We start from the raw sequence: 27,243 nt of genomic DNA on the forward strand, positions 1-27,243 counted from the left end.
AAAGGTCTCCACAAGTCCTACGGTACTCGACGAAGGCTCAACAAACATTCCAGGAGAAAGCCGATGTGCCATATGCATATATAATTTTAATAGTGTAGGACTAATAACTGATTTTTGACAAATATTTTTAGAGAGTCTGTTGGAGGGCGAATATCCCCGCGGGACACGCAAGTCGAGTGAAAACAACCCCGCGGTTTAGGCGTTAATAAAGCCTTTGATGCCATCCCCAGCACAAACTAATCACCAAGGTGTACAACACAAATCTGGAGAACACGAAACACTGGCCCACCAACTAGTTATCTGGTGGACAAATTCATATATTCCAGGGCCAATCATCAAGAACACAAAATTTCCCTGACAGAGTTTCACAGGGCTCCATGCTTTGACCCACAGTCTTCTGCCTATACATGCATGATATTCCCATACCAACTCTGTTATATCAGCACACACAGACACACACACACACACACACACACACACACACACACACACACACACACAAAACCATGTTTACCGTACTCGTCATGTAGATGAAGAAATGAAACTTCGAAAACATGGGCCCCGAGCTGTCGACGCAAAATGTCTCTCAGTATGCCTCCGCCAAACATTGCACACAAACTCGCTATACAGCTTCCATGACAGGGTCCATTGTGGGTTGAAATGAGACTAAAGATAAACTAAATCGACCCTGTATGGCCTTGACCTTTGACTCCTTGACCTTGCTGATGTAATCAGTTCATCGTCCTGTCAAACTGTATCTTAACAAAAGTTTGGTTGAAATCCGTCGAGGGGTTCAGGAGAAATCGCACCCCGAAGGATAAACTAAGTCAACCCCATATAACCTTGACCTTTGACCCCTTGACCTAGCTGACCTAATCAGTTCACTATCTCCTCACACTGCATCACTTACAAAAGTTTTGTGGAATTTCATTTATGGTTTCAGGAGATATCGAGCTGACAAGAGTGTTGGGGGCGCACGCACTTACGTACCCAATGACACACTGACGGACAGACCAATCACTTAATGCCTCCTCTGCCATAGGTGTGCAAAGACATAATGAAGGGATTCATGAGAGAATGTGGTTGTGAAGGTTATGATGTGAGGAAAGTAAACACACACACACACACACACACACACACACACACACACACACACACACACACACACACACACACACACACACACACACACACACACACACACACACACACACACACACACAAAGCACCATGTCCCAGGTATTCAGACGCAGACCAGTGGTTTCTTTACTACATAGCCTGACATACAGCGCGTGGTTGTCACTGATAATAATTTTCTACTTTGTCATACTTACATACACTAAAACAGAAGAAGAGAGAATACATTTAGCGAGTGGTAAATCAGTGACACAAGGGAAGTTGACAGGTATGTTAAGAGCCACTGAGGTGCACTCCTTTCACCTTAACTTGGCCCTGATTTCCATTTTCTTGAAGCTTCTTTTACGTAGCTCAGTGACAGGACAGTGCTATGATTTCCTGTAGCACTTCTTCATGACTTGCATAACATTCTAGCGTTGAACTAATGTTATACGTCTGCATTCAAAATAGAGAATGGCGATTGTAGGCCAAGTTAGAGTAAAAAGTTTATTAGCAACATTGACAGTACTTAACTATGCTTTTTTAACTTGGCCTAAAATTGCCATCTCTCCAACTGGAAGGCCTAACTGTGGCAAATGATTGACAGCAGAATACAATGTTTGTCGCGAAGAAGCGCTGTGGATAGGATGTAGGGCCGTAGTGCTGCCTTCTACCACTGAGCAACGTGAAATAAGTTGCAAATGGACGAGAATCTGGGCCTAGAGCAAGTGAAATTTACAGTAGTGTCCGTTTCATTGACACTTCCAGATCAGTGTGCCAACCTCGACGTCTGCAGTCAGTTAGTACATAAACCTCAATCAGCCCTACATCATGGACGAGACTTCAGGTACAGTGGGGGTGTTCACTGCAGCTGACGTGGCAGTGTTTAGCGTGATGTTGGCAGTGTCTGTGGGCATCGGTGTGTATAGCAGTGTGAGAGGGGGAGGCAGTTCAACCAGACAGTTTATGGTTGGCGGGAACAACATGCATCCTGTTCCTGTCGCCCTCTCTCTGCTTGGCGGTGTCATGTCGGCTATCTCTGTCTTAGGTGAGTAGCTGTCTATGTATGTACCTGTCTACTTAACCCGTCACGTCCCGAGGTTTTCCGCACCTCCGACATCCCCCAGTCCCGAGGTATTTTCCAAATTTTTTTTTTTACTAAAACCTCCGCTTTTGGTGAGAAACATCGAAAATTCATAGAGAAATCGCTCACCTGAGGTTTAAAATACTCAATCCAGGTAGGAGTTCCTCCTTACCTGACTGGGTTTTCTAACATGCTGGATCCAAAGAAAACGAGTTCTATGGGAGGGTAACTATTTTATCCACTCATAAACGGAATTTATTTATTTACTTGGTACGAATTTATATGTAGTATGACAATATATTGGTTTTCAAGCAGTAATATAGGCATTATAAGCATTGTTTCATTCACTTACTAATCACCATTCATGACCTTTTTTTCCCACATTACCTGATCATCATTTCTGACTGTTTCTTCCTCTAATGCTATGTAAACCTTGTCCTCCACATTGTCATCAATTGGGGAATTGCTCTGGCCCTGAATGTCTTTATCGGCCAGGTCACTGGTAACAGGTGAATTGCCGAGACAATGGGGTGAGGGGGGGAGGGGGGAGGTTATGCGGTGTAAGGCATTGTCCCTGCTTGGCATCTTGTAGAGGAATAGAGGAAGGTGTCCCGTGTATACACACAAAAAATCACACGCGAAAATTGAAAATTGTGCAAATTAGGGACCTTGCAATTGCACGACGTACCGGTACCGGGACTGGCAAATGCATATCGTTGCAACGTACCCATACGTCGACGGGACGGGGCGGGTTAATCTGTATATCTCATGGTGGGAGGACAGAATGGGCATTCTGTTCCTGTCTCACTCTGTCTCTCTGCTTGGGTATCTTCGTCCCTAATGCCAAACCATGCAAACACACATTTTAAGTTCCTATGTATCCAGTGTACCTTCATATTTATTAACCCGCCCCATCCCGACCACTTTTCCACCACTGACTCCCCCCAATCTCGACCATTTTTGGAAATTTTTTTTTTTGGCTCAAACCTCCGCTTTTGGTGAGAAACATCGAAAAATCATAGAGAAATCGCTCACCTGAGGTTTAAAATACTCGATACAGGTAGCAGTACCTCCTCACCTTACTGTGTTTTCTGTCAGGCAGGCTCCAAAGAAAACGAGTTCTATGGGAGTGTAACCAATCCACACCACCCATAAACGGTATTTATTTATTTACTTGGTACGAATTTATATGTAGTAAGAGAGAATATTGGGTTTCACACAGTAATATAGGCAATATAAGCATTGTTTCACTCATGAAACACATCAACATACCTGGCCTTTTTTGGCGACATTACCTGATCATCATTTCTGACTGTTTCTTCCTCTAATGCTATGTAAAGTTTGTCCTCCACATTGTCATAGATTGGGGAATCACTCTGGCCCTGAATTTGATACCGTGGCATGACATGGCTTTACTGGCCAGGTCACTGGTAACAGGTGAATTGCTGAGACAATGGCGTGCAGGGGCGGGGAGGTCATGCTGGGTAATGCATTGTCCCTGCCTGGCATCTTGTAGAGGAAGGTGTCCCGTGTATACGTACCAAAAATCACTTGCAAAAATTGTGCAAATTAGGGACCTTGCAATTGATTCGCGTTTATGTACATCAACAAGATTGGCAGTGACAAAACGTGTGGACTTTAATTCACGTCGACGGGAAGCCGCGGGTTAATCATCATGACAATTTGTACGGAAGTATATTAGTGCACTGTAGCCAAGGAGTTGAGGTGTATGAGGGAGGAGGGAGTGAGTTGGGGGGAGGGCAGTCAAATGGTGGGTGACAGAGCGACTTGGAGGCATGTTGTCTGTGGCCATCCTTTGCGGGATTAGGGCGTCGGGCTATAGATAGATAGATAGCTATGTGGAGACCATGTTGCATTCCCTTGACTGTAGTGTTTTTTATGTATTTTAGAATGCACATCCTGTGTTATAACCAAGAGTGATTTTTTCCCGCCCAAAATGACCTAGTAAGCGAGTTATAAAAGTAGCCCAGTAGCCTTAGATGAAAACACATTAACACTCTCTTCTTCCTCTTCCTTTTCCTCTTCCTTCTTACAGGGAACGCCACAGAAACCTACTACTTCGGCACCCAGATCAGCACTATACTCGTGGGCCATATCCTGGGAACGATCATTGTGTGCAAGTTTACCATTCCCATCTTTTACAAGCTCAAGATTACCTCGCTTTTGGAGGTAAGGTGATGGTTTGATGTATGGGGGAGGGTTAATGTGTGTGTGTGTGTGTGTGTGTGTGTGTGTGTGTGTGTGTGTCCTGTTTAGTTAATGATGGATGAATTGACAGAGGCTGAGATCAAGGTTAGAGCTGAGATTCCGCCCTTCAGAGTAAATTAAACACACACTGTACCAAACACACACTGTACCAAACACACACCGTACCAAACACACACCGTACCAAACACACACCGTACCAAACACACACCGTACCAAACACACACCGTACCAAACACACACTGTACCAAACACACACCGTACCAAACACACACTGTACCAAACACACACTCTACTAAACAGACACCGTATCCTGCCTTCAACAGTACCTGGAGTTACGATACCGCTCTCGGGCCCTCTGCCAGGTAATTACAGGTGCCCTTCTCATCAGCACCTGCGTATATATGAGCTTCTGTCTGTACGCCCCGAGCCTCGCCCTCGCCACCATCACCAGCCTCTCCACATCCGCCTCTATCCTCATCATGGGTACCATCTGCACGTTCTATATCACCATCGTAAGTTGGCATCGTAGCAACTCGTCTGTAGCGATTTATTTTGCACGCTACAACAATTACTGCTAGGCCAAGTTAAAGCTGTAATGTTTGAGGTTCCTTGTTGTAGGGCACACACACACACACACACACACACACACACACACACACACACACACACACACACACAAACGTCCCCTTATCCCCTCCCCTTTCCCCCAAAAGAAGGATGGTGGAGAAGGGTAGTTTGTGTCTACCGTACATCATTTATTCACTTCGTATTCACACTACGACCCCTGCGCCCACACCAACAGACTGAGCCATCCCCACAACACGTACCATCAGACGGGTTTTTAGTTGAGGACTGTTAATGGACCACGCTGTAGTTATTTCCGCCAAGGAGGTTGTGTTGTACCCTTTTGGTTGGTTTGTCTGCCTGTCTGTTAGCAGGGTTACTCAAAAAGTTATGAACGGATTTTGTTGACATATTGTGGAAGGGTGGGCCATGGACCAATGAAGAACTGATGAAATTTTGGGGGAGAATCCGGATCCAAATCCTTTTTAATGGCACTGGCACTGGAAGAGGTATGCGCTCGTGAGCGCTTTCTAGTTACAATTGAGTCCTTCCTACTGCTTGAACTTCCTTGTTCCTCCTCCTCCTACTCCTACTCCTACTACTACTACTACTACTGTCATCATAATATCATCATCAATCATCGGTAGACAGTTTTTCGCACTTTTTCATGCCGATACAATATTTTTCCCAGGGTGGGGTGAGGGCAGTGGTGTACAACGACGTGCCCCAGACAGTGCTGATGTTCCTGGGTGTCTTGATTGTGGTTCTGCTGGTTTGTAAGGAGACGGTGGGGGTGGCAGAGGTCTGGGAGGCGGCTGGGGAAGGAAGTCGCCTGGAATTCTTCAAGTGAGTGGGCGTGAAATTAGGGTTAGGATCTTTGAAGTTAGGGGCGTGAAGTTAGCGTTAGGTTAGCATGTTTGAAGCTAGCGTCTCTGTTTTCACCTGAGAAGAGACGAGCCTTAAGCATTTCAAAGCTGGCAGCTGATTGGTTGTCCGAGAGCATTCATTAACAACGTATTGTGAATTATTTCTATTATCGTTAGAACAACTGCATGATGATAAAGATTCCCAAAATAAAATACTATATACTCGTTACATGCATAGATTAATTTCAAAACGGTGCCATACAATGTTTATCAGATGGCCTAGGTACGTGTGAGATTTTGAATTCTTGGGATGCATCAAAACACATCCAGGTGAAGTTTTAGGAGTATCTTTGTTTTTTTCCTGCATGTCCAGGCAACATATTTCATTACTGCGACATTATGTAAAATGTACCCTAACTAATTCTAACTTCCAGATGATTTTCTAACTATACCTCATACCAATTAATCTGGGTAGGCATGTATGGGAACACTGTTCCTGCCGAGATTCTGATTGGCTGGAGGTGTTTGTTCGATTTCGTTGTTGCTTAAACCGATACTCTATTATCAGATGTGACACTGAGTTTGTCGACAGTACAATCATCAAAAGCAATAAGAAATCCATTATATATTTAACAACAATGAAATTTTCATAGGAAGATAGAAATATGAGTCAACAGAGTATTATAACAGTCCAAGTCAAGGTCAGGATTCGAACAATTCCTTTAAATCTCTGACTCTCCATAATATAACAGAATATTAAGGAAACCTGCTTAATTGAAGCGTTGGTGTAACACATATTTAAATTATAAGATCAGTCCGTACTGTGACAGTAGAGGAGACATAATGAAAGTTTTCCTTTAGCCTACTCTGATTTTCGCAACTTTTTCAAACCTCCCTCCCTGCAGAACTCGGGTCTTTTCATTTGAATTTTTAATTATTCAGAGTTGTGGCACGATTTAAGGGTGCTGACTGATCTTAAAATTTAAATGTGTGTTATACCAATGCTTAGATTGATCAGATTTCCTTAATTTTCTGTTGCATTACGGAGTGTAGAAGATATAATGGAATTGTTCGAATGCTGACCTCGACTTGGACTGTTGTAATACTTTGTTGACTCATATTTCTATCATCCTACAAAAATTTCATTGTTGTTAAGTATATAACGGATTTCTTATTGCTTTTGACGATTGTACTGTCGACAAACTCAATGTCACATCTGATAATAAAGGGAGTATCAGTTTAACCCAAGGCATCCCATCGATGTATGGGTACGTTGCAACATTTTGTCACAGCTAGTCCCATCGACGTACTGGTACATCGTGCAGTTGCAAGGTTCATAATTTGCGCAATTTTCAATTTTCGTGCGTGATTTTTGGTAAGTGTACACGGGACACCTTCCTCTATTCCTCTACAAGATGCCAGGCAGGGCCAATGCCTTACACGGCATAACCTCCCCCCCTTCCCCCACACGCCATTGTCTTGGCAATTCACCTGTTACCAGTGACCTGGCCAATGAAGACATTCAGGGCCAGAGTGATTCCCCAATCGATGACAATGTGGAGGACAAAGTTTACATAGGATTAGAGGAAGAAACAGTCAGAAATGATGATCAGGTAATGTTACCAAAGAAGATCAGGTATGTTGATGAGTTAGTCAGTGAAACAATACTTATAATGCCTATATTACTGTTTGAAAACCAGTATACTCTCGTACTACATATAAATTCGTACCAAATAAATAAATAAATACCGTTTATGAGTGGTGTGGAATAATTACCCTCCCATAGAACTCGTTTTCTTTGGAGCCAGCCTGATAGAAAACCCAGTAAGGTAAGGAGGTACTGCTACCTGTATCGAGTATTTTAAACCGGAGGTGAGCGATTTCTCTATGAATTTTCGATGTTTCTCACCAAAAGCGGAGGTTTTAGCCAAAAAAAAAAAAAAAATCCAAAATAGCTCGGGATTGGGGGGTGTCGGAGGTGCGAAATAGCTCGGGACGTGACTGGTTAAGCAACAACGAAATTTAACAAACACCTCCAGCCAATCAGAATCTCGGCAGGAACAGTGTTGCCATAAATGCCTGGCCAGATAAATATTGGTATGAGGTATAGTGTAATCCCTCTTGCCTCCCCCCAGCATGGACCCCAGCCCCTACGTGCGCCACACCCTCTTCTCCACCTTCGTCTCGGGCGTGTTTAGTGTACTGTACTGGGTCGGTGTCAGCCAAGCCCCTCACCAGCGCTTCATATCCGTCAGCACCCTACCCACAGCACAGGGGTGAGTCAGCAGAGCACAGGGATAAGTCAGCAGAGCACAGGATGAGTCAGCGGAGCATGGGAAGTCAGCACAGCACACGATAAGTCAGCAGAGCACAGGGATAAATCAGTACAGCACGGGGATGAGTCAGTACAGCACAGGGTAAGTCAGCACAGTAGAGGGTAAGTCAGCACAGCACAGGGGTAAGATCAGCACTGGACTCACAGCAAAGGGTAAGTGTTGGTTTGTGTTTCTTTATTTATTTGGATATTTATCAATCGACATTCATTTACGCTTCCTCTCCCTTCCTTCCTTCGTTCCTTCTTTCATTCATTCATTCATTCATTCACTTTCTTTTTCCTTTATTAATGTCTCCTTCCTTCACCCCATCAAACTATGCATATTCTTTGCGCTTCCTTCCTGCCTTCCTTGCTTCCTTCATTCCCCTCCCTTTATTGATAACCCCCTCCCTCACTCCATCAATCTATGCATATTCTTTGAGCTTCCTTCCTTCCTTCCTTCCTTCCTTCCTTCCTTCCTTCCTTCCTTCCTTCCTTTCCTCCATCCTTCCAGCTTTTCTTCCTTAATTACTTCCTTCCTTCCTTCTCTCCATTCCTTTTGTTTACATCCTCTTTCTCTCCCTCCCACCCTCGACACTGCATATTCTGCGTGCATGCGTGGTGTCTGTGGGTCCTCTCTCTCTCTCTCTCTCTCTCTCTCTCTCTCTCTCTCTCTCTCTCAAGCACGCACGCACACACACACACACACACACACACACACACACACACACACACACACACACACACACACACACACACTCCAGACTCTGCATATTCAGCTTGCCCGCGTGATTTTCATGAGTATTCTATCTACCTTTATCAGTTTATCTTTATCTACCTCTTTATCTATCAGTTAATGCCCTTTCTCTCCCGCCCCCCAGCCTGTGCATCTTCTACTGCGTCGGCGCGTGGGTGCTGCGGATTCTGTTTTTCTTCTCCGGTCTCGTCGCCTACGCCACCTACAGGCACTGCGACCCTCTCAAGGCGGGACTGATCAAGAAGCCAGATCAGGTAGGGTGTCCGTGAATCTCACCTTTTCTCCCACAGGCACCAAGCTCTTCGGTCACGTTCATATTCCTAAACCCTCCCAGTTTTTTAGCTGTGTGGGGCAATGCATCATCAAACTTTTTCACCGTCATACATTATTTGTGTATCAGTTAATCGACTTAGTAATTCATCTCTGCTCCCTCTCTCTCCCTTCCTTCCTTCTCTCTCCCTTCCTCCCTCCCTCCCTCCCTTCCTTCAGCACATGATGGCGCTCTGCATCCTGGGTACAGAACTTGCGGCGTCCACACAGAAGTCAAATCTCCCCATTTTTCCCTGCACCTCGCCGTGGGAAGGGCCCCAGTACAACCCTGGTGAGGCGCCGTGTACCACAAGGGGGCGCCGGATCCCTACACGGTGTATGTACTGTACTGAACTTGTAGGATGGCCCCACCCAACCACTTCCTTGCCTGTGGTCAATGGGTCTGGTCGGCCATACACTGGGGATAAGGAACAAGAACAGCCTTGACTCAAACCGCTACCAAACTAGAATGAATATTATACATGAAAAAATAGTCTACGACAAAAAATCATCATCATCATCACCATCATCATCTCTGCTACAGCTACAGAGACTAGTTTATCTCCTTCATGAACACTTCCGTAATCCTCTTCATGAACACTTTAGTCTTCTTCATGAACACCGATCCCCTTCATGAACTAATCTTCATGAACACTTTAGTCCTCTTCAGATAACCTTAAAATTGTACCTTACCCCAGATAACTTGGAGACCTTCAGACCACAGTCTTTACAAAATTCACCAAAAATGCTGACAATAACTTTACTGAAACAGCCACGTCAAGTTCCGTAGCGCCTTTTCTGCAGGCTGGTGCAAAATGTATGAAATATAAGTGAAGAAATATTTTACGGAAAATTAAAAAGAGAAACATTGAAAACTTTTATACCAACTGAAATTAGTGGCTGCCATACCAAAACTGAAATGTTACACCAGCTTTCTATCATTGCCTGCTGTTGGCCAATGGAATATGTAGGATATCTGTTAGAGAGAGAGAGAGAGAGAGAGAGAGAGAGAGAGAGAGAGAGAGAGAGAGAGAGAGAGAGAGAGAGAGAGAGAGAGAGAGAAATCATAATAAATAACTTCAGGTATGGAAGATATAAATAGCCCAAAAGAATCTACAGGTTACCACTGGACCCCAAAGGCCCTTTAGCACGACAACAGAGCCAGATCCCGAACTGACCCCATCACCTCCCTAAACTACTCTACCAGTCAGGAAGGTAGAGGGACAAGCAGATGCCAAGACCTTATAGTAATATATGAAAAACACTAAGAAAAGTAGCCTGGTGTCTGAGGGTCCCCGGGTTACCTAAGGAGGGATAATCATGAACATAAATCTTCATGAACACTTTAATCCCCTTCATGAACACTTTAATCCCCTTTATGAACACTTTAATCCCCTTAAGAACACTGTAATCCCCCCCTGAACACCTCTCCTCCTCCCCAGATCCTGCCCTTCCTAGTGAACGACAAGCTGAGTCACCTCCCAGGCGTGGCGGGGCTGTTTGTGGCTACGGTGTATGGTGGGGTGCTGAGGTGAGGAGGTGTATGGTGGGGTGCTGAGGTGAGGAGGTGTATGGTGGGGTGCTGAGGTGAGGAGGTGTATGGTGGGGTGCTGAGGTGAGGTGTACGGTGGGGTGCTGAGGTGAGGATGTGTATGGTGGGATGCTGAGGTGAGAAGGTGTATGGTGGGGTGCTGAGGTGAGGAGGTGTATGGTGGGGTGCTGAGGTGAGGAGGTGTATGGTGGGGTGCTGAGGTGAGGTATATGGTGGGGTGCTGAGGTGAGGAGGTGTATGATAGGGTGCTGAGGTGAGGTGTATGGTGGGGTGCTGAGGTGAGGTGTATAGTGGGGTGCTGAGGTGAGGAGGTGTATGGTGGGGTGCTGAGGTGAGGAGGTGTATGGTGGGGTGCTGAGGTGAGGTGTATGGTGGGGTGCTGAGGTGAGGTGTATGGTGGGGTGCTTAGGTGAGGAGGTGTATGGTGGGGTGCTGAGGTGAGGAGGTGTATGGTGGGGTGCTGAGTTGAGGAGGTGCATGGTGGGGTGGTGAGGTGAGGAGGCGAAGGGATTGAATTTACGTTTTAATTAGGTCTTAGGTGACATTCATGACACCTGTATAGATGGTAAATAGGAGAATTGCACAGAAGGATAGGAAATGGGTTACAGCTCTTGTAAGGTACTAACAATTTTTCCCTCTCTTCCCCATCACCAGTTTCACCACCACACTCATTATTCTTGTTTCCCCTCTTTCTCCCTGCCCCAGTTCGCTCTCATCCCAGGCCAACTCAGCCGCGTGCCTGATATGGGAGGACTTTCTCAAGAACCTGCCTTTTTTCCGCCGCCTCAGTGATAAGGCATCCATTAGAGTTGTGAAAGTCCTGTGTAAGTATTTTTTATATATCTGACTATCTTTCTATCTATCTGTCTGTCTGTCTATCTATCTGTCTATTTATCTGTCTATCTATCTGGGAGCTACCAAGATTATGAATGTCCTCTATTTTTTTTTTTATATTCTTTCACCCTCTTCTCATTGGCTTAACCCCTTTAATTTTCTTTTTATCTCTTTATCTGTCTATCTGTATGTCTGTCTATCAATCTATCTATCTATCTGTATATATTTAGGCGCCTTAATCCCAGAAAGAGTGCCACGAACAAACCGCCTCCACGTCGTCGCGTCCCCCGTCATTTGGCTGCCCTCCTGTATATCTCTGCACTCCATTCCTCTACCTCATCCTCGGTCTTCCCCTCCACCTTACTCACATACACTCCCCCTTCAATCCAGTTACATTTTATTGTCATATCCTTCCTGTGAGCAGCATTTTTATTACGTTTTAGAAGGAAATAGGTATCCAGTCCAGTTTCAAAGTTCTTCCCTATTTAGAACAATCATTTGGGATGGTGGAGAGAGGGGGGCCTTCACGTGAAGGCACTAATAGGACAGGATAGTGGAGCTGTCTCGACGCAATTGGTATCGTATAGTTAGGATGGAGCAATTACTGCATATTCGCGTCTGCATTCGTCTATCTGTTAGACACAATACACTTATAGTAGTAATCAACACTGACAGTATTAAGGGTAAATATAATAGATAAACATTCTGTTCATCTGTTTTATATTTAAAAAATCAGTAAAAAAAATTGCTTGCCTAGAGTATGTATGTGGCTGTTTGCTCAAATTGTCCTTTTGCATATTATTCTACTTTCTGCCGATCCTATAAAATTCCTTCAGGTTTTTCATTCCTGCAAGGTATTACTTCCTCTCTTGTTTCCTGTATGGCAAATGCCGGAGGGTCTGGAGGGTGGGGGGAGAGCCTTCTGCTGTGCTATCCTTTTCTCCTGCTCCTATAATTATAGCACTGTATTAGTAGGGACCGTAAGGTCTGTGTGTTCTGTGTATCTATGTCACTCTATGTAACTCTCACAGCTGCCATCGTGGGCGGCCTGGGTACTGTGTTGGGCCTTGTGGTGGGCAGTTTGGGCAATGTGCTACACGTCACGAACACCCTGGTCAACACCATAGCAGGTCCTTACACTGGAGTCTTTATGGCTGGCATCTTCCTACCATGGGTTAATGCTAAGGTAATGGTACTTGTAGTACTGGTGGTGGTAGGAGCAGTTATATTATTATTATTTTTATTATTATTTTACTATCATTAATTTTCCCCTCAGAGTGCCATGGTGGGGTTCCTGGTCTCTGTCTTCTACTCCGTGTGGATGGTGGTGGGCAAGTTCCTGAGGGGGGGCGGCGCTCCCCCCCTCCTGCCCCTCTCTGTCCAAGGCTGCACCAACTTCACCACCGCCTTCAACACCACATCTTTCCTGAATACCATTATCACCATCTTTAACACCACCTCCAGCATCTGTAACACCACTAATACCATCTTTGACACCACTAACACCATCTCTAACAGTATTAACACCACTGCCAACGTCTCCAATACCACCACAAGCCTCCTTAACACCACTAACACCATCTTTAACACCACTAAAGGCTTCCTCAACCGTGCCAACAGCACCACCACTCCTTCCCTTCTCTCAGCAGGCATTTTTACTACTACTGCTGCACCTCTGCTTGATCTGTTCACCTCTGCTGCCCCTCCACAGTAAGCAGAAAAAGCTTTGGTCAGTTACATAAGGAAAAAGTCTCCCTGACACCTTTTCCCTTGCGATTTATTTTTGGATGTGGCTGGTTCTTGTCGTAGTTATTTATGCAGAATATGGCGATGTTTGAGGGATTTATATAACAGTGGGACAGTAAAATGTAATAAGCGAAAAAAATCGCTCAGGAAAAGGTGTTAGGGAGCTTCCTTAACACAGGGAAATACTGGTCATAGAGTTCAAAGTTCAAGTCGAATTTTACATTGTTTTAAACTTGAAACATCTTAAATATCTTTATTATTATTATTATTATTATTATCTATAGCCAGAAGCCATAATCGGGTAAGGGGGTGGCCTTTGAGTTAGTTGTTTTACGGGGAGGGGCACTAACCCTCCACCAACCCACTTGTTGACACGTAGGCAACACATATGAGTTTGTTATATGGTTACCACCTGCGTTGTAAATGGTTTCCTGGCTTATAGGAAACCATTATGCTTGTCAATGTAAAGCGACCTGAAAAGGAAAGAAGAGTAATAAAACGTGACCGGAAAGATGAGAGAAATAGGAGGAGAGGAGGACGGACACAGAAAAAGAATGATAAAGGTGAAGGAAGAATTAGGCACCACTACATCAAGTGAGTGGATGATGTTCCTCACCATCTACCAACAAATGTACATATATATATATATATATATATATAATATATATATATATATATATATAGCCTATGATTTCATCATCCTTTGTGTATTCTAACGTACAGTATGCTGCATGTTTGATCACGAGCGTGTTCTACCTCACTTCCCCCCTCCTCCCTTATAGTAGAGTAAGTCGTTCTTTCTGTTGTTCAGAGCAGGAGTGTCAACTCTTTGTCCCCTCTGGCTTCATTTGCGCGTCCTTCTTACAAGTTGTATCAAGCTCTGCTGGCTCTTATATAATGAGCTCAGTGTCTGAATTATTGCCACTTAGATCTACTCCTCATTTTGCTCACATCTCTGTCCTCCCCTGTACAGTTTTTATTGTGAGTGCTCAGGAAGTCTCCAGCCATCTAGCAGTTGTGTCATTTGAGTATAAGTGTTATTGCATTTTTTCTTGTACTGTGTAGCATAAGGTGTTAATTCTTAGGCCTAGTAAGGTTTTTGTGATTAATGTAAAGTTTCATGTCAGCCATTGTTCATAATATTTCGTATCTGTAATAATATATCTTGCATTCACTGAGTATTATCTGGTATTTTCATTTTATCAGGGCTGACTTAGATAAATTTACTCATGCTAATTTCGTGTTAATAGAGGCTATTGCAGTTAACCATATATTTAACCTGTTTTTTGCCATTACATTATCCTTATGAGTCCTGAATGTTTTGTTGTTAGTTTGAGCATTAAACTTTAACTTGTAATTTTACCTAACTCTTTTGTTTTGAACCTGGAACTTTACGGGACAGTAGTGATTTTTAGTATTCTCACTTAAAGTGTACATTATCTTTCTCTGTTCCGTAACATAAATTTGGCGACCTCTTTTCAGAATATTCAGGATATTGTCATAAGGATATTGCTTGATATTTTGTGACTGTGATTTATTCATGATGTCTACTATTACTACTCTTGATGAAGCCAAAGATTTTTTGTCAAATGTGCAAACAGTGTGTGATGTAGAAAATAGAACAAAGAATGAATTTAAGCTTGTTGCTCAACAATTGGGAATTGCAGTTCACTCTCATCATTCTAAAGATCAAATTGTTGGCATGATTAATAAAAACTTGTTTAATGAGCAAACGCAGATTGAAATAGCTAAGTTACAGCTAGCTCTGCAGGAGGCTCGTGTTAAGGAAGCTGAGTTTCAGGCTCGTGCTAAGGAGGCTGAGTCTCAGGCTAAGGAGGCGGAGTCTCAGGCTCGTATTCAGGAGGCTGAGTTTCAGGCACAAGTTGAACTTGCTAGGATTCAGGCAGACCATGAGTATCGCATGAAACAAGGTGGAACTGGATCATCTAGCTCTGATGATTTTGATGTGGCTAAAAATGTTAAACTTGTCCCTCCTTTTAATGAATCTGATTTAACAAAGTATTTTCAGTTGTTTGAGAGGGTAGCTACAGGTTTTAATTGGCCCAAAAAGTATTGGCCAGTACTCCTTCAAACTGTTCTCACCGGTAAAGCTCAAGTAACTTATGCATCTTTGCCTCAGGATCAATCTGATAATTATGATGTAGTTAAGAGCTTGATTTTTAAGGCCTATGAGCTTGTTCCTGAAGCCTATAGAGTAAAATTTAGGACAACTTATAAGCAAGATAAGCAATCCCATGTTGAGTATGCAAAAATCAAAGAAGATCTGTTAGAGCAGTGGTTAAATTCTAAGAATGTGGATTCTGATTTTGACAAATTTAAGCAGATGATTTTGCTGGAGGACTTCAAAAGGTGTATTCATAAAGATGTAAGCCTATATCTTGATGAGAAAAGAATAGATAATTTGTCTGATGCTGCAGTTTTAGCTGATGAATATGTTCTCACTCACAAGAGATATTCTAAAGAAAAAAGGAAAGCTGAGAGTAAGTACGTTGCCTCTACTCAGAGTACAGGTAACAGGAAAGTCAATAAAGATGATGTTTCTCAGGAAGTAAATACCAGTTTCACCTCTAGATTTCAGAAAAGTAAATGTACTTATTGTAGTAAGCTTGGTCATACTACAGAGAAATGTTTCAGGAGACAGCGTGATGTGAACAAAAAGGAGTCTTTAAATATTCAGTCAATTGGTCTAGTGCCCACCCTTGAGAGTTCCCAGAATTCTTTAACTGAGTTAACTGAACCTGCTTTGAGGGGTAACTTAAATTCTCATGATGGAGCTCCTCTTTTGAGCAGTAACGTGGGTGACACTCTCAAGAGTTCATGTGCTAATTTCCTGTCTGATGGTTTTGTCAGTCCTCTGGACAGTAATGACAGGAAATCAGTTAAAATATATCGTGATACAGGTGCTTGCCAATCCCTTATGCTGACCAGTGTTCTAGGCTCTAATGTTAATTCCTCTGATGAAACTGTAATCTTACAAGGTGTAGGGAATAATTACTTCTCTGTCCCTCTGTGCACAGTGAATTTAGAGTCTGGTTTTGTTAATGGTTCCTTTATGGTTGGGTTGGTTGAGACACTCCCAATGTCAGGTGTAACTTTCTTACTTGGAAATGATATTGGTGGAAGTCAAGTGTGTCCAGCTCCTCCATTGTCTAGTGAGCCAGTGGCTGCGGCCCAGGATTGTGATGTCCCTGATGTGTTCCCTGCATGTGCTGTCACTAGGGCTAAGTCTAAAGTTACTGGTGACTTAGAGGATAATGATTATGATGATGTTATCCTAGCTGACACTTTTCTTGCTAATTTGGACCACTCACCAAATGAGGCAGTACCGCGTAGTGTTGATAATTTGTTTAGTCAAGAGTTGGTTGAGTTGCAGGTTGCTGACCCTGAGTTGAAAGGTCTAGCTAACTCTGCTTGCAGTGAGGAAGAGTCAGCTGGTGCTTCTACTTGTTATATAAAGTCAGGAGTACTTATGAGGAAGTAAAGACCCCCAACAGCATCAACCGACTGTGAATGGGAGGTTGCACATCAAGTTGTCATCCCTCGTGTTTGTAGGCAGGATGTCATTAGAGTGGCTCATGATTCCAGTTTGGCGGGACACCTTGGAGTGAGGAAGACTGTGGCACGCATTTTGAAACACTTCTACTGGCCAGGTATCTTCAGGGATGTTTCCTGGTATTGTAAGTCTTGTCACACCTGTCAAGTTGTGGGGAAGTGTAATCAGACCGAAAAGGTTGCACCTCTAGTTCCCATTCCTCCTTTTGAGGCGCCTTTCACCCGTGTGTTGGTGGATGTTGTGGGCCCTCTTCCTAAGACTTCTTCAGGATTTTCTTATGTGTTGACCCTGATTGATATGGCTACTCGTTGTCCTGAAGCCATTCCACTTAGAAATATCTCAGCAAAGAACGTGGTTAAGGAAATGCTAGGGTTCTTCACAAAGTTTGGTCTGCCCAAGGAGGTACAGTCAGACCGGGGAAGTAATTTCATGTCAAATGTTTTCAAGCAGTCTCTGAAAGAGTTGGGCATCACCCAGATCACGTCTTCAGCTTACCATCCCCAGACCCAAGGAGTGTTGGAGAGATATCATCAAACACTCAAATCGATGCTCAAGAAATACTGTTTGGAACATCAGAAAGACTGGGATAAAGGTCTTCCATTCGTTGTGTTTGCCGCAAGAGAATCTCCAAATGAATCACTGGGCTTCTCATCTTATGAACTACTGTTTGGCCATGAAGTAAGAGGACCACTTAAGTTACTCAAGGAATGCTGGCTGTCAGAGGAAGATGACGTCAACCTGCTGGAGTATGTGATGAAGTTCAAAGAACGGCTGTCCACCGCTTTACAGCTGGCGAGAGAGAATTTAGGAGCTGCTCAGGAGAAGATGAAGACTTGGTATGATAAGAAGTGCAGGTTACGCCACTTTCAGCCAGGAGATCAGGTTTTGATTCTGCTACCAGTGCATGGGCAACCTCTTCAAGCCAAGTTTAGTGGTCCTTATTTCGTGGAGAAGAAACTCAGTGATGTCAACTATGTCATCGCCACACCAGATCGTAGAAAGAACAAGCAACTTTGTCACATCAACATGCTAAAGTTATATCACAGGCCGAACGAAAATAATCCAGTCTGCACTGTAGCTGTTCCACCCGAGTCTGCAAGTGAAGCTCTCCCATGCAGTATGAGCCTGAGTGATAGTTTGAGGAAGAATCCTGATATCATGAATGATCTCCAGACTAAGCTTTCTCATCTACCTCCCGAGGAAAGGCAGGAGTTTTCGGCATTACTGCAGGAGTACCCGCAAGTGTTCCGTGGCACTCCAGGAAGAACCACTGTGTTGATGCATGATGTCGATGTTGGAGACGCAAAGCCAATTAAACTGCCTCCTTACCGTGTGAAGCCAGTGAAGGTTCCTCTCATCCAGAAGGAGCTTGGCTACCTGTTGGACCACAGGATGATTGAGCCCTGTCAGAGCGAGTGGAAGTTCTCCTGTCACTCTAGTCCCTAAGCCAGGTGGGTCACAGCGGCTTTGCATCGACTACAGACGTGTTAATCAGATAACCAAAACAGACACTTACCCTCTTCCTCGCGTGGAAGATTGCATAGACAAGATCGGAAAGGCTAGGTACATAAGTAAGTTTGATTTGTTAAAGGGATACTGGCAAGTTCCCATGACTGAACATGCTAGGGAGATCTCATGTTTTGTAACACTAGGAAAGACTTTTGCATGTTCTGTAATGCCATATGGTATGAAGAATGCACCAGCCACATTTCAGAAGCTCATGAATGTTGTAACAGAGGGTTTGGCGGGGTGTGTTGTTTATATTGATGATGTATTAATCTTCAGTGACAACTGGAAAGATCACCTATGCCATGTTAGTAAATTTCTTGAGCGTTTGGTTCAGGCTAATCTTGTAGCTAATTTATCAAAGTGTGAGTTTGGTCAAGCTAAAGTTCAGTACCTTGGGTACGTAATTGGTGATGGACATGTTGCACCACCAGGAGCTAAGGTTCAGGTTATAAGTGATCTTCCCAGACCTAAAAGTAGGAAAGAGCTACAAAGATTTTTGGGAATGGTAGGTTATTACAGGAGATTTGTTCTTAACTTTTCAATTCTTGTATCACCACTTACAGACCTACTGAAAAAGGGAGTTAAATTTGTCTGGACCGATAACTGTGAATCCTCTTTCAGCAAACTTAAAGCTATCCTATTAAGTCAGCCAGTGCTTGCTACTCCAAATTTTGCTAAGCCTTTTAAGATGGCTGTTGATGCAAGTGATACAGGAGCTGGGGCTGTTTTGCTGCAAGAGGATGATCAGGGTATTGAACACCCTGTATCTTATTACAGTAAGAAGTTCACTCCACCTCAAAAGAACTACTCAACTATTGAGAAAGAGCTTTTGGCCTTGATTTTGGGTTTACAGCATTTTTCATTTTATTTGTGTTCTGGTTTTGACCCCATAGTCATTTATACCAATCATAACCCACTGAAATTCCTTAGTAAGTTTAAAGATAAAAATCAGAGATTGACAAGATGGAGTCTACTTCTTCAGGAGTATTCATTAGACATACAACATGTCAAGGGGAAAGAAAATGTTATTGCAGATTGCTTATCTAGACTTTAGACAGATTGTTTTAGAGTAATAAGAAATTTCCTTTGTAAATTTCTTTTTCTTTATGGGGAGGTGTTACATAGCCTATGATTTCATCATCCTTTGTGTAATTCTAACGTACAGTATGCTGCATGTTTGATCACGAGCGTGTTCTACCTCACTCCCCCCCTCCTCCCTTATAGTAGAGTAAGTCGTTCTTTCTGTTGTTCAGAGCAGGAGTGTCAACTCTTTGTCCCCTCTGGCTTCATTTGCGCGTCCTTCTTACAAGTTGTATCAAGCTCTGCTGGCCCCTATATAATGAGCTCAGTATCTGCATTATTGCCACTTAGATCTACTCCTCATTTTGCTCACATCTCTGTCCTCCCCTGTACAGTTATTATTGTGAGTGCTCAGGAAGTCTCCAGCCATCTAGCAGTTGTGTAATTTGAGTATAAGTGTTATTGCATTTTTTCTTGTACTGTGTAGCATAAGGTGTTAATTCTTAGGCCTAGTAAGGTTTTTGTGATTAATGTAAAGTTTCATGTCAGCCATTGTTCATAATATTTCGTATCTGTAGTAATATATCTTGCATTCACTGAGTATTATCTGGTATTTTCATTTTATCAGGGCTGACTTAGATAAATTTACTCATGCTAATTTCGTGTTAATAGAGGCTATTGCAGTTAACCATATATTTAACCTGTTTTTTGCCATTACATTATCCTTATGAGTCCTGAATGTTTTGTTGCTAGTTTGAGCTTTAAACTTTAACTTGTAATTTTACCTAACTCTTTTGTTTTGAACCTGGAACTTTACGGAACAGTAGTGATTTTTAGTATTCTCACTTAAAGTGTACATTATCTTTCTCTGTTCCATAACAATATATAGATACATATATATATATACATACATAAATACATACATATATGTATATATATACATATATATATACATATATAAATATACATACATATATATATATACATATACATATATATATATATATATATATATATATATATATATATATATATATATATATATATATATATATATATATATATATATATATATATATATATATATATATATATATATATATATATATATATATATATATATATATATATATATATATATATATATATATATATATATATATATATATATATATATATATATATATATATATATATATATATATATATATATATATATATATATATATATATATATATATATATATATATATATATATATATATATATATATATATATATATATATATATATATATATATATATATATATATATATATATATATATATATATATATATATATATATATATATATATATATATATATATATATATATATATATATATATATATATATATATATATATATATATATATATATATATATATATATATATATATATATATATATATATATATATATATATATATATATATATATATATATATATATATATATATATATATATATATATATATATATATATATATATATTTATATATATATATATATATATATATATATATATATATATATATATATATATATATATATATATATATATATATATATATATATATATATATATATATATATATATATATATATATATATATATATATATATATATATATATATATATATATATATATATATATATATATATGTGTATATATATATATGTGTATATATATATGTATATATATATATGTATATATATATATATACGCAGTATATAAACCCAGTTTGTTCATCTATCTATCAATCTGTGTATCTACCTATCTCTTTATCAATACCCAAACATGTTAACCCTATAAGGAGTGGTCACAAACAAATCGCCTCCACGTCACCCTCCCTCTCTTACCAGGCTACCGTCCCAGCAACTCACTGTTTTTCACCCACAGGGAAGATGGCGACGGTCCCTCTGTGTATGATCTCAGCTACTGTTACTTCGGCGCCATTGGCATCATCATAACTACCACTGTGGCAACCATCGTCTCCTTGGTTACTGGTGAGAGAGAGAGAGAGAGAGAGAGAGAGAGAGAGAGAGAGAGAGAGAGAGAGAGAGAGAGAGAGAGAGAGAGAGAGAGAGAGAGAGAGAGAGAGAGAAGGGGGGTGCATAGGAAGATGGAAGGAAAAAGGAAAAATGGCAGATGGAATGTAACTTAAGAAGAGGAAGGAAAGAAATAATGACAAAGACGGAAGAGAGAGAGAAATGGGAAAAGAAAGAGAATATGGAAGTAAGTGAAAAGATGGAAGTGAGTAAAGGAAGGGAGAAGATGAAGTGGAAGTAGAAGTGGGTTGAGGGAGAGAAAGAGTGGCTTGGGTGAGGTAGTAGAGTAGTAGTAGTAATAGTAGTAGTAGTAGTAGTAGTAGTAGTAGTAGTAGTAATGAAGTGGTGGTGGTAGTAGTAGTAGTAGTAGTAGTGGATGTGAACCCGGTAAAGTCCAGGCTGAAGTTCCCCTCTTCCTGCAGTCCACCATCGTCCATTCGGGGGATAGGGAGGGAGTTGGGGGACGTGTGTATAACCAGGCAGTGAATCCGCCTGCTTCAATCAATATCACCACGTGAAGGCATCTAGTGTAGGTGTCAGGATCCGCCACAGTGGATCCCTCAGCTCCAGATCCCGAATTTCCCGCCATTTTCAAAATACCAATATTTCCCGCCATTTTCAAAGTACCAACATTTCCTGCCATTTTCAAAGTACCAACATATCCCGACATTTTCAAAGTACCAATATTTCCCGCCATTTTCAAAGTACCAACGTTTCCCGCCATTTTCAAAGTACCAACATTTCCCGCCATTTTCAAGGTACCAACATTTCCCACCATTTTCAAAGTACCAACATTTCCTGCCATATTCAAAGTACCAACATTTTCCGCCATTTTCAAAGTTCCAACATTTCCCGCTATTTTCAAGTGCCAACATTTCCCGCTATTTCCAAGTACCAACATTTCCTGCCATTTTAGATACCAACATTTCCCGCCATTTTCAAAGTACCAACATTTCCCGCTATTTTCAAGTGCCAACATTTCCCGCTATTTCCAAGTACCAACATTTCCTGCCATTTTAGATACCAACATTTCGCGCCATTTTCAAAGTACCAACATTTCCCGCCATATTCGAAGTACCAACATTTTCCGCCATTTCCAATATCAACAAATATTACCAACATTTCCCGCCATTTTCAGAGTACCAACATTTCCCACCATTTTCAGCATTAATCGCCATCATCAATATTCCCTGCCATTTTCAACATTAACCTTCCCTGCCATCACATCCACCACAGGCCCAATGCCCCCTAAGGACGTCTGCGGGCGTGGTCTTTTGAACCCCACCTGCGAGAGATGGTACCGGAGGACGTGGCAACTGGTGAAGGGAGGAGAGGAGGAAGGGGAGGAGGAAGAGGAGGAGGAGGGGAAGGGTGTGGTGGAGGGTGTGCCTATGACATCTCTATGCATACAGCCCCCTACACACCCCCTCAATGACAAGGACTAGAACGTGAAGAACAATGCACGGAAGATGAAGAACAGGGCACGGAAGTTGAGGAACAGGGCACGGAAGTTAAAAAACAAGGCACGGAAGTCGAAAAACAGGGCACGGAAGTTGAAGAACAGGGCATGGAAGTCGAAGAACAGGGCACGGAAGTCAAAGAACAGAGCATGGAAATTAGAACACGGAAGAACAAATTCGTAGGGTTTTTTTTGGATTGCTTTTTACGTTATTTCCTTCATGTTGTTGTTGTTGTTGTTATTGTTGTTGTTGACATGGATGTGAACCCTGTGGACTGCAGGAAGCCAGGCACCTCAACTGGTCGCTCCCAGAGACCTTTTGTTAAGGCTGTGATGGAGGACTGTTTGTGATAGTGTGATGGATGAAATGAAGGATAGAGGTGCATAACGCTAACTGGGCCGCCCCTGCAACACACAAACAATCACTGAGCTCTCCTGCAACACACAAACACTGAGCTCCCCTGCAACACACAAACCATCACTGAGCTCTCCCGCAACACAAACACTGAGCCGCCCCTGCAACACACAAACCATCACTGAGCTCTCCCCGCTACACACAAACGCCATGCAGAGTGGAAGAGAGAAGTTATATTTCTATACACCCCCATCTTGTATATCAGAGCACACGAATATAATCTAGCATATGGAAGGACATACTACTTTCATCTACCCATCTGCCTACCCAGTCAACTACCCACCCAACCATCTACCCACCCACCCCACCCTGTATCTAGCCTACATACCTATCCACTCAAGTACCTTTCCATCCACTTCTACCCTCCCCATCTGTACTGATACCTATCCCTTATCCACAAATACCTACCCAATCCTCTGCCTACCCACCCACACTCATCCATCTACCCACCAACAGCCGTACATCCAGACCCACCCACTGACAGACGTACATCCAGACCCACCCACCGACAGCCTTACATCCAAACCCATCCACTGACAGCCGTACATCCAGACCCACCCACTGACAGCCGTACATCCAGACCCACCCTCTGACAGCCGTACATCCAGACCCACCCACTGGCAGCCCTTCATCCAGACCCACCCACTGACAGCCCTACATCCAGACCCACCCACTGACAGCCCTACATCCAGACCCACCCACTGACAGCCCTACATCCAGACCCACCCACTGACAGCTGTACATCCAGACCCACCCACTCACAGACCTACATCCAGACCCACCCACTGACAGCCTCTCTTACCCACCTACCGCATTCCCAGTCAAGAGTTACATTTGTATTATTGTTATCTGGTGCGTCTTGTGTATTGTAGTTATTGTGTACTGTAGGTATTATGTATTGCAGTTATTGTGTATTGTAGTTATGTATTGTTTATTGTAGTTTTTGTGTACTGTAGTTATCCACTCACTCAGTGTAGTGATGCTCTTGGGTGTCTGCCCTTTCCTCTCCTCCATCCTTCTTTCCTTCCACCTTCTTCTATCTTTCTTCCTTCATTCTTTCCTTGTCCTTCTGCCTACGGGTGACTTTACACTCCCTCTTCAGTCTTTCATTCCTTCATTCTTTCCTCTTCCTTCTGCCTGTGGGTGACTCTTCACTGAGTGACAAGCCAAATGGTTTCCTGTACACCAGGAAACCATTTACTACGCTGGGTGGTAACCATATAACCAAATTTTTGACGCCTGTTGGTTTACTGGGTAATTAATGTGCTCTAGTCGGATTGAGCCGGTGAAGGTTTATATCCAAGGAGTAGTTGGGGTTTATTGCTCACGTAATGCCACTCAAGGATGAGTGAGGCTGGTCACTCATCTTAAATGTCAGGACCAACTGCCTAGCCCCGGGCTCCTACGCTCCTCATGGAGCAACGTAGGATTGGATGATGGATGGATGGATGGATGGTAGTTATTATGTATTGTATTGTAGTTATTATGTATTGTAGTTATTGTATATTGTAGTTATTGTGTATTGCAGTTATTATGTATTGTATTGTGTATTGTAGTTATTGTGTATTGTAGCTATTGTGTACTGTGTTGTAGTTATTGTGTATTGTAGTTATTGTTTGAAGATTCAGAGTGTTTATGTATCCTTTGTAACCAGATCTGTGGTGTTGGGCTAAAATCAGTACATGAAGTGTATGTTTGGTGAGGTTCAAAGTAATGTAATTCCTCCTTGTATGTCGAGAAAGAAGTCTCTAAAATTATAACGTATTATAAAAGCTTACTGAACACTGGCTCTAATCCCATAACAGAGGAGTGTCCCAGTGTTGAACAGTGTTGGATTGTGTTGGTCGGGAACACAAAAGGGACGTGGCTATTGTGCAAAATTAATAAAGAAAAGAATATTGAAGTACCCAGGTTTATTTAGCACAAGCCTGATTTGGTGTTTGTAGGTCTGACATGACTGTCTATATCCTGCAGTCCTAGTGTAATATAATGGCATCACTGTAGGTAGATTATGGTATTCATAATTATCATATATGTGCAAAATAGTATCCCTACTTGTAGTTTGATGTAAAGATAGATAGATAGTTTATAGAGAGTTGGTTTTATGATGGCGTTAATTGTGCTTTGGTGGGCGTAGTGTTAGTGGCAACGAACCCAGATTTTTTATGTGCAGTATTCAGAGTTACATTGTTTTTTATGGTGGTTGGAGTAAGTATAGTATTACACTGAAAGAGACTATTGCAGGTGAGTCCCAGGAGGCCAGGTGCTGTTTGTACGTGCAGTGAAGAAATAATTTTGTTCCCTTATTAGTATTACATGTATGCTTATCTACACTGTGGGCTGTGTTTGTCATATCACTGTTGTCATGACAGCGAGTTTTGGTTGGCATTTTGAATTGACTTAGGAGGCCAGTACAATTTTTGAAACTCTATATATCTCATCATTACATAAGTCTTGTGTTTTGCATAGTTTATCTAAAACAGACATAGCTTATTAGTGTAAATACTGTGCAGTTTTATTACAAGGTTTATGTGAGTGTATTCCACATGCTAAATAAATATATCAAGTATAAAGATAAACAAAGTAGTTCTTATCTAAAGTAATGTCAGTTGTATATACTGTATATAATGTATACGAGTATATTATACGTGTATACAAAATTGCTGCTCGATTTGGTATGGTTGTCTTCCCTCTTACTACTTTTCGTGATTAAAAAACATTGGCAACAGTAAGGTACCAGAGGAAAAAACAGCCGGAATCACAAAATCAAACACAGTAATCAACGAGCAGACAGACCTTAATACACAACACTACTTTATCGACCATTACAATTATCAAAACAATTGTACCATCGACAAAGCAAACACACCTGTATTAAACTGACCACACGGGCGCTAAAACTAGACAGATCTATCCACGGCCCCATTACAGGTCGACAGACCCTTCCATGGCCCCATTACAGGTCGACACACCTACCCAGTTCCTCACTAGAGGCCGACAGACTTATCCACATCCATATTAAAGGTCGGCAGACCTTTCCAGGGCCCCATGAAAAGTCGACAGAAATATCCATGGCGCAAATAAAGGTCAACAGTCCTATGTACGGCCCCAATACAAGTCGACAGACCAATGAACGGCCTAATTAGAGGTTGACTGACCGAAAACCGGCTAGATTAAAGACCTATCCACGGCCCCATGAGAGGTCGGCAGACCTTTCCCGGGCCCGTCCACCGGCTGCCAGCCGTATCTGTGGCCTCATCAGGCCCCACCAGCGGCCGCCAGACCTATCCCTGGCGCAACCAGCGGCCCCCGAAACTATCCACAGCCCCACTAGTAGCCCCCAGACCTATCCATGGCCCCACCAGTGGCCCCCAGACCTATCCATGGCCCCACCAGCGGCACCCAGACCTATCCATGGCCTCACCAGCGGCCTCAAGACCTATCCATGGCCCCACCAGCTCCCCCCAGATCTATCCACAGCAACACCAGCGGCCCCCAGACCTATCCACAGCCCCACCAGTGGCCCCCAGACCTATCCATGGCCCCACCAGCGGTCCCCAGACCTATCCATGGCCCCACCAGTGGCCCCAAGACCTATCCACAACCCCACCAGTGGCCCCCAGACCTATCCATGGCCCCACCAGCGGCCCCCAGACCTATCCATGGCCCCACCAGTGGCCCCAAGACCTATCCACTGCTTCACCAGCAGCTGCCCAAAATAGGTGCGTTTGTGTATGTGTGTGTGTGTGTGTGTGTGTGTGTGTGTGTGTGTGTGTGTGTAGCTTAGTCTACCCTCGACTA

The 27,243-nt window shown here is 42.5% G+C and overlaps 1 protein-coding gene across 1 annotated transcript; it reads left to right on the forward strand.

Moving 5' to 3' along the window:
- The first annotated feature begins 1,947 nt into the window (after positions 1–1,947).
- On the forward strand, positions 1,948–26,588 carry LOC145400299 (sodium-coupled monocarboxylate transporter 1-like). Its single transcript, XM_080272856.1, has 13 exons — positions 1,948–2,164; positions 4,257–4,390; positions 4,753–4,941; positions 5,685–5,839; positions 7,995–8,135; positions 9,055–9,184; positions 10,682–10,770; positions 11,497–11,615; positions 12,657–12,811; positions 12,902–13,235; positions 21,383–21,526; positions 23,008–23,212; positions 26,405–26,588. The coding sequence occupies exons 1-13, from the start codon at positions 1,948–1,950 to the stop codon at positions 26,586–26,588; spliced, it is 2,196 nt and encodes a 731-aa protein (XP_080128982.1).
- The last annotated feature ends 655 nt before the right edge of the window (positions 26,589–27,243 follow it).

Source organism: Coenobita brevimanus, chromosome 51 (assembly GCF_032717465.1).
Source record: "Coenobita brevimanus isolate Jiangsu-jjx chromosome 51, ASM3271746v2, whole genome shotgun sequence".
Taxonomy (NCBI): Eukaryota; Metazoa; Arthropoda; class Malacostraca; order Decapoda; family Coenobitidae; genus Coenobita; species Coenobita brevimanus.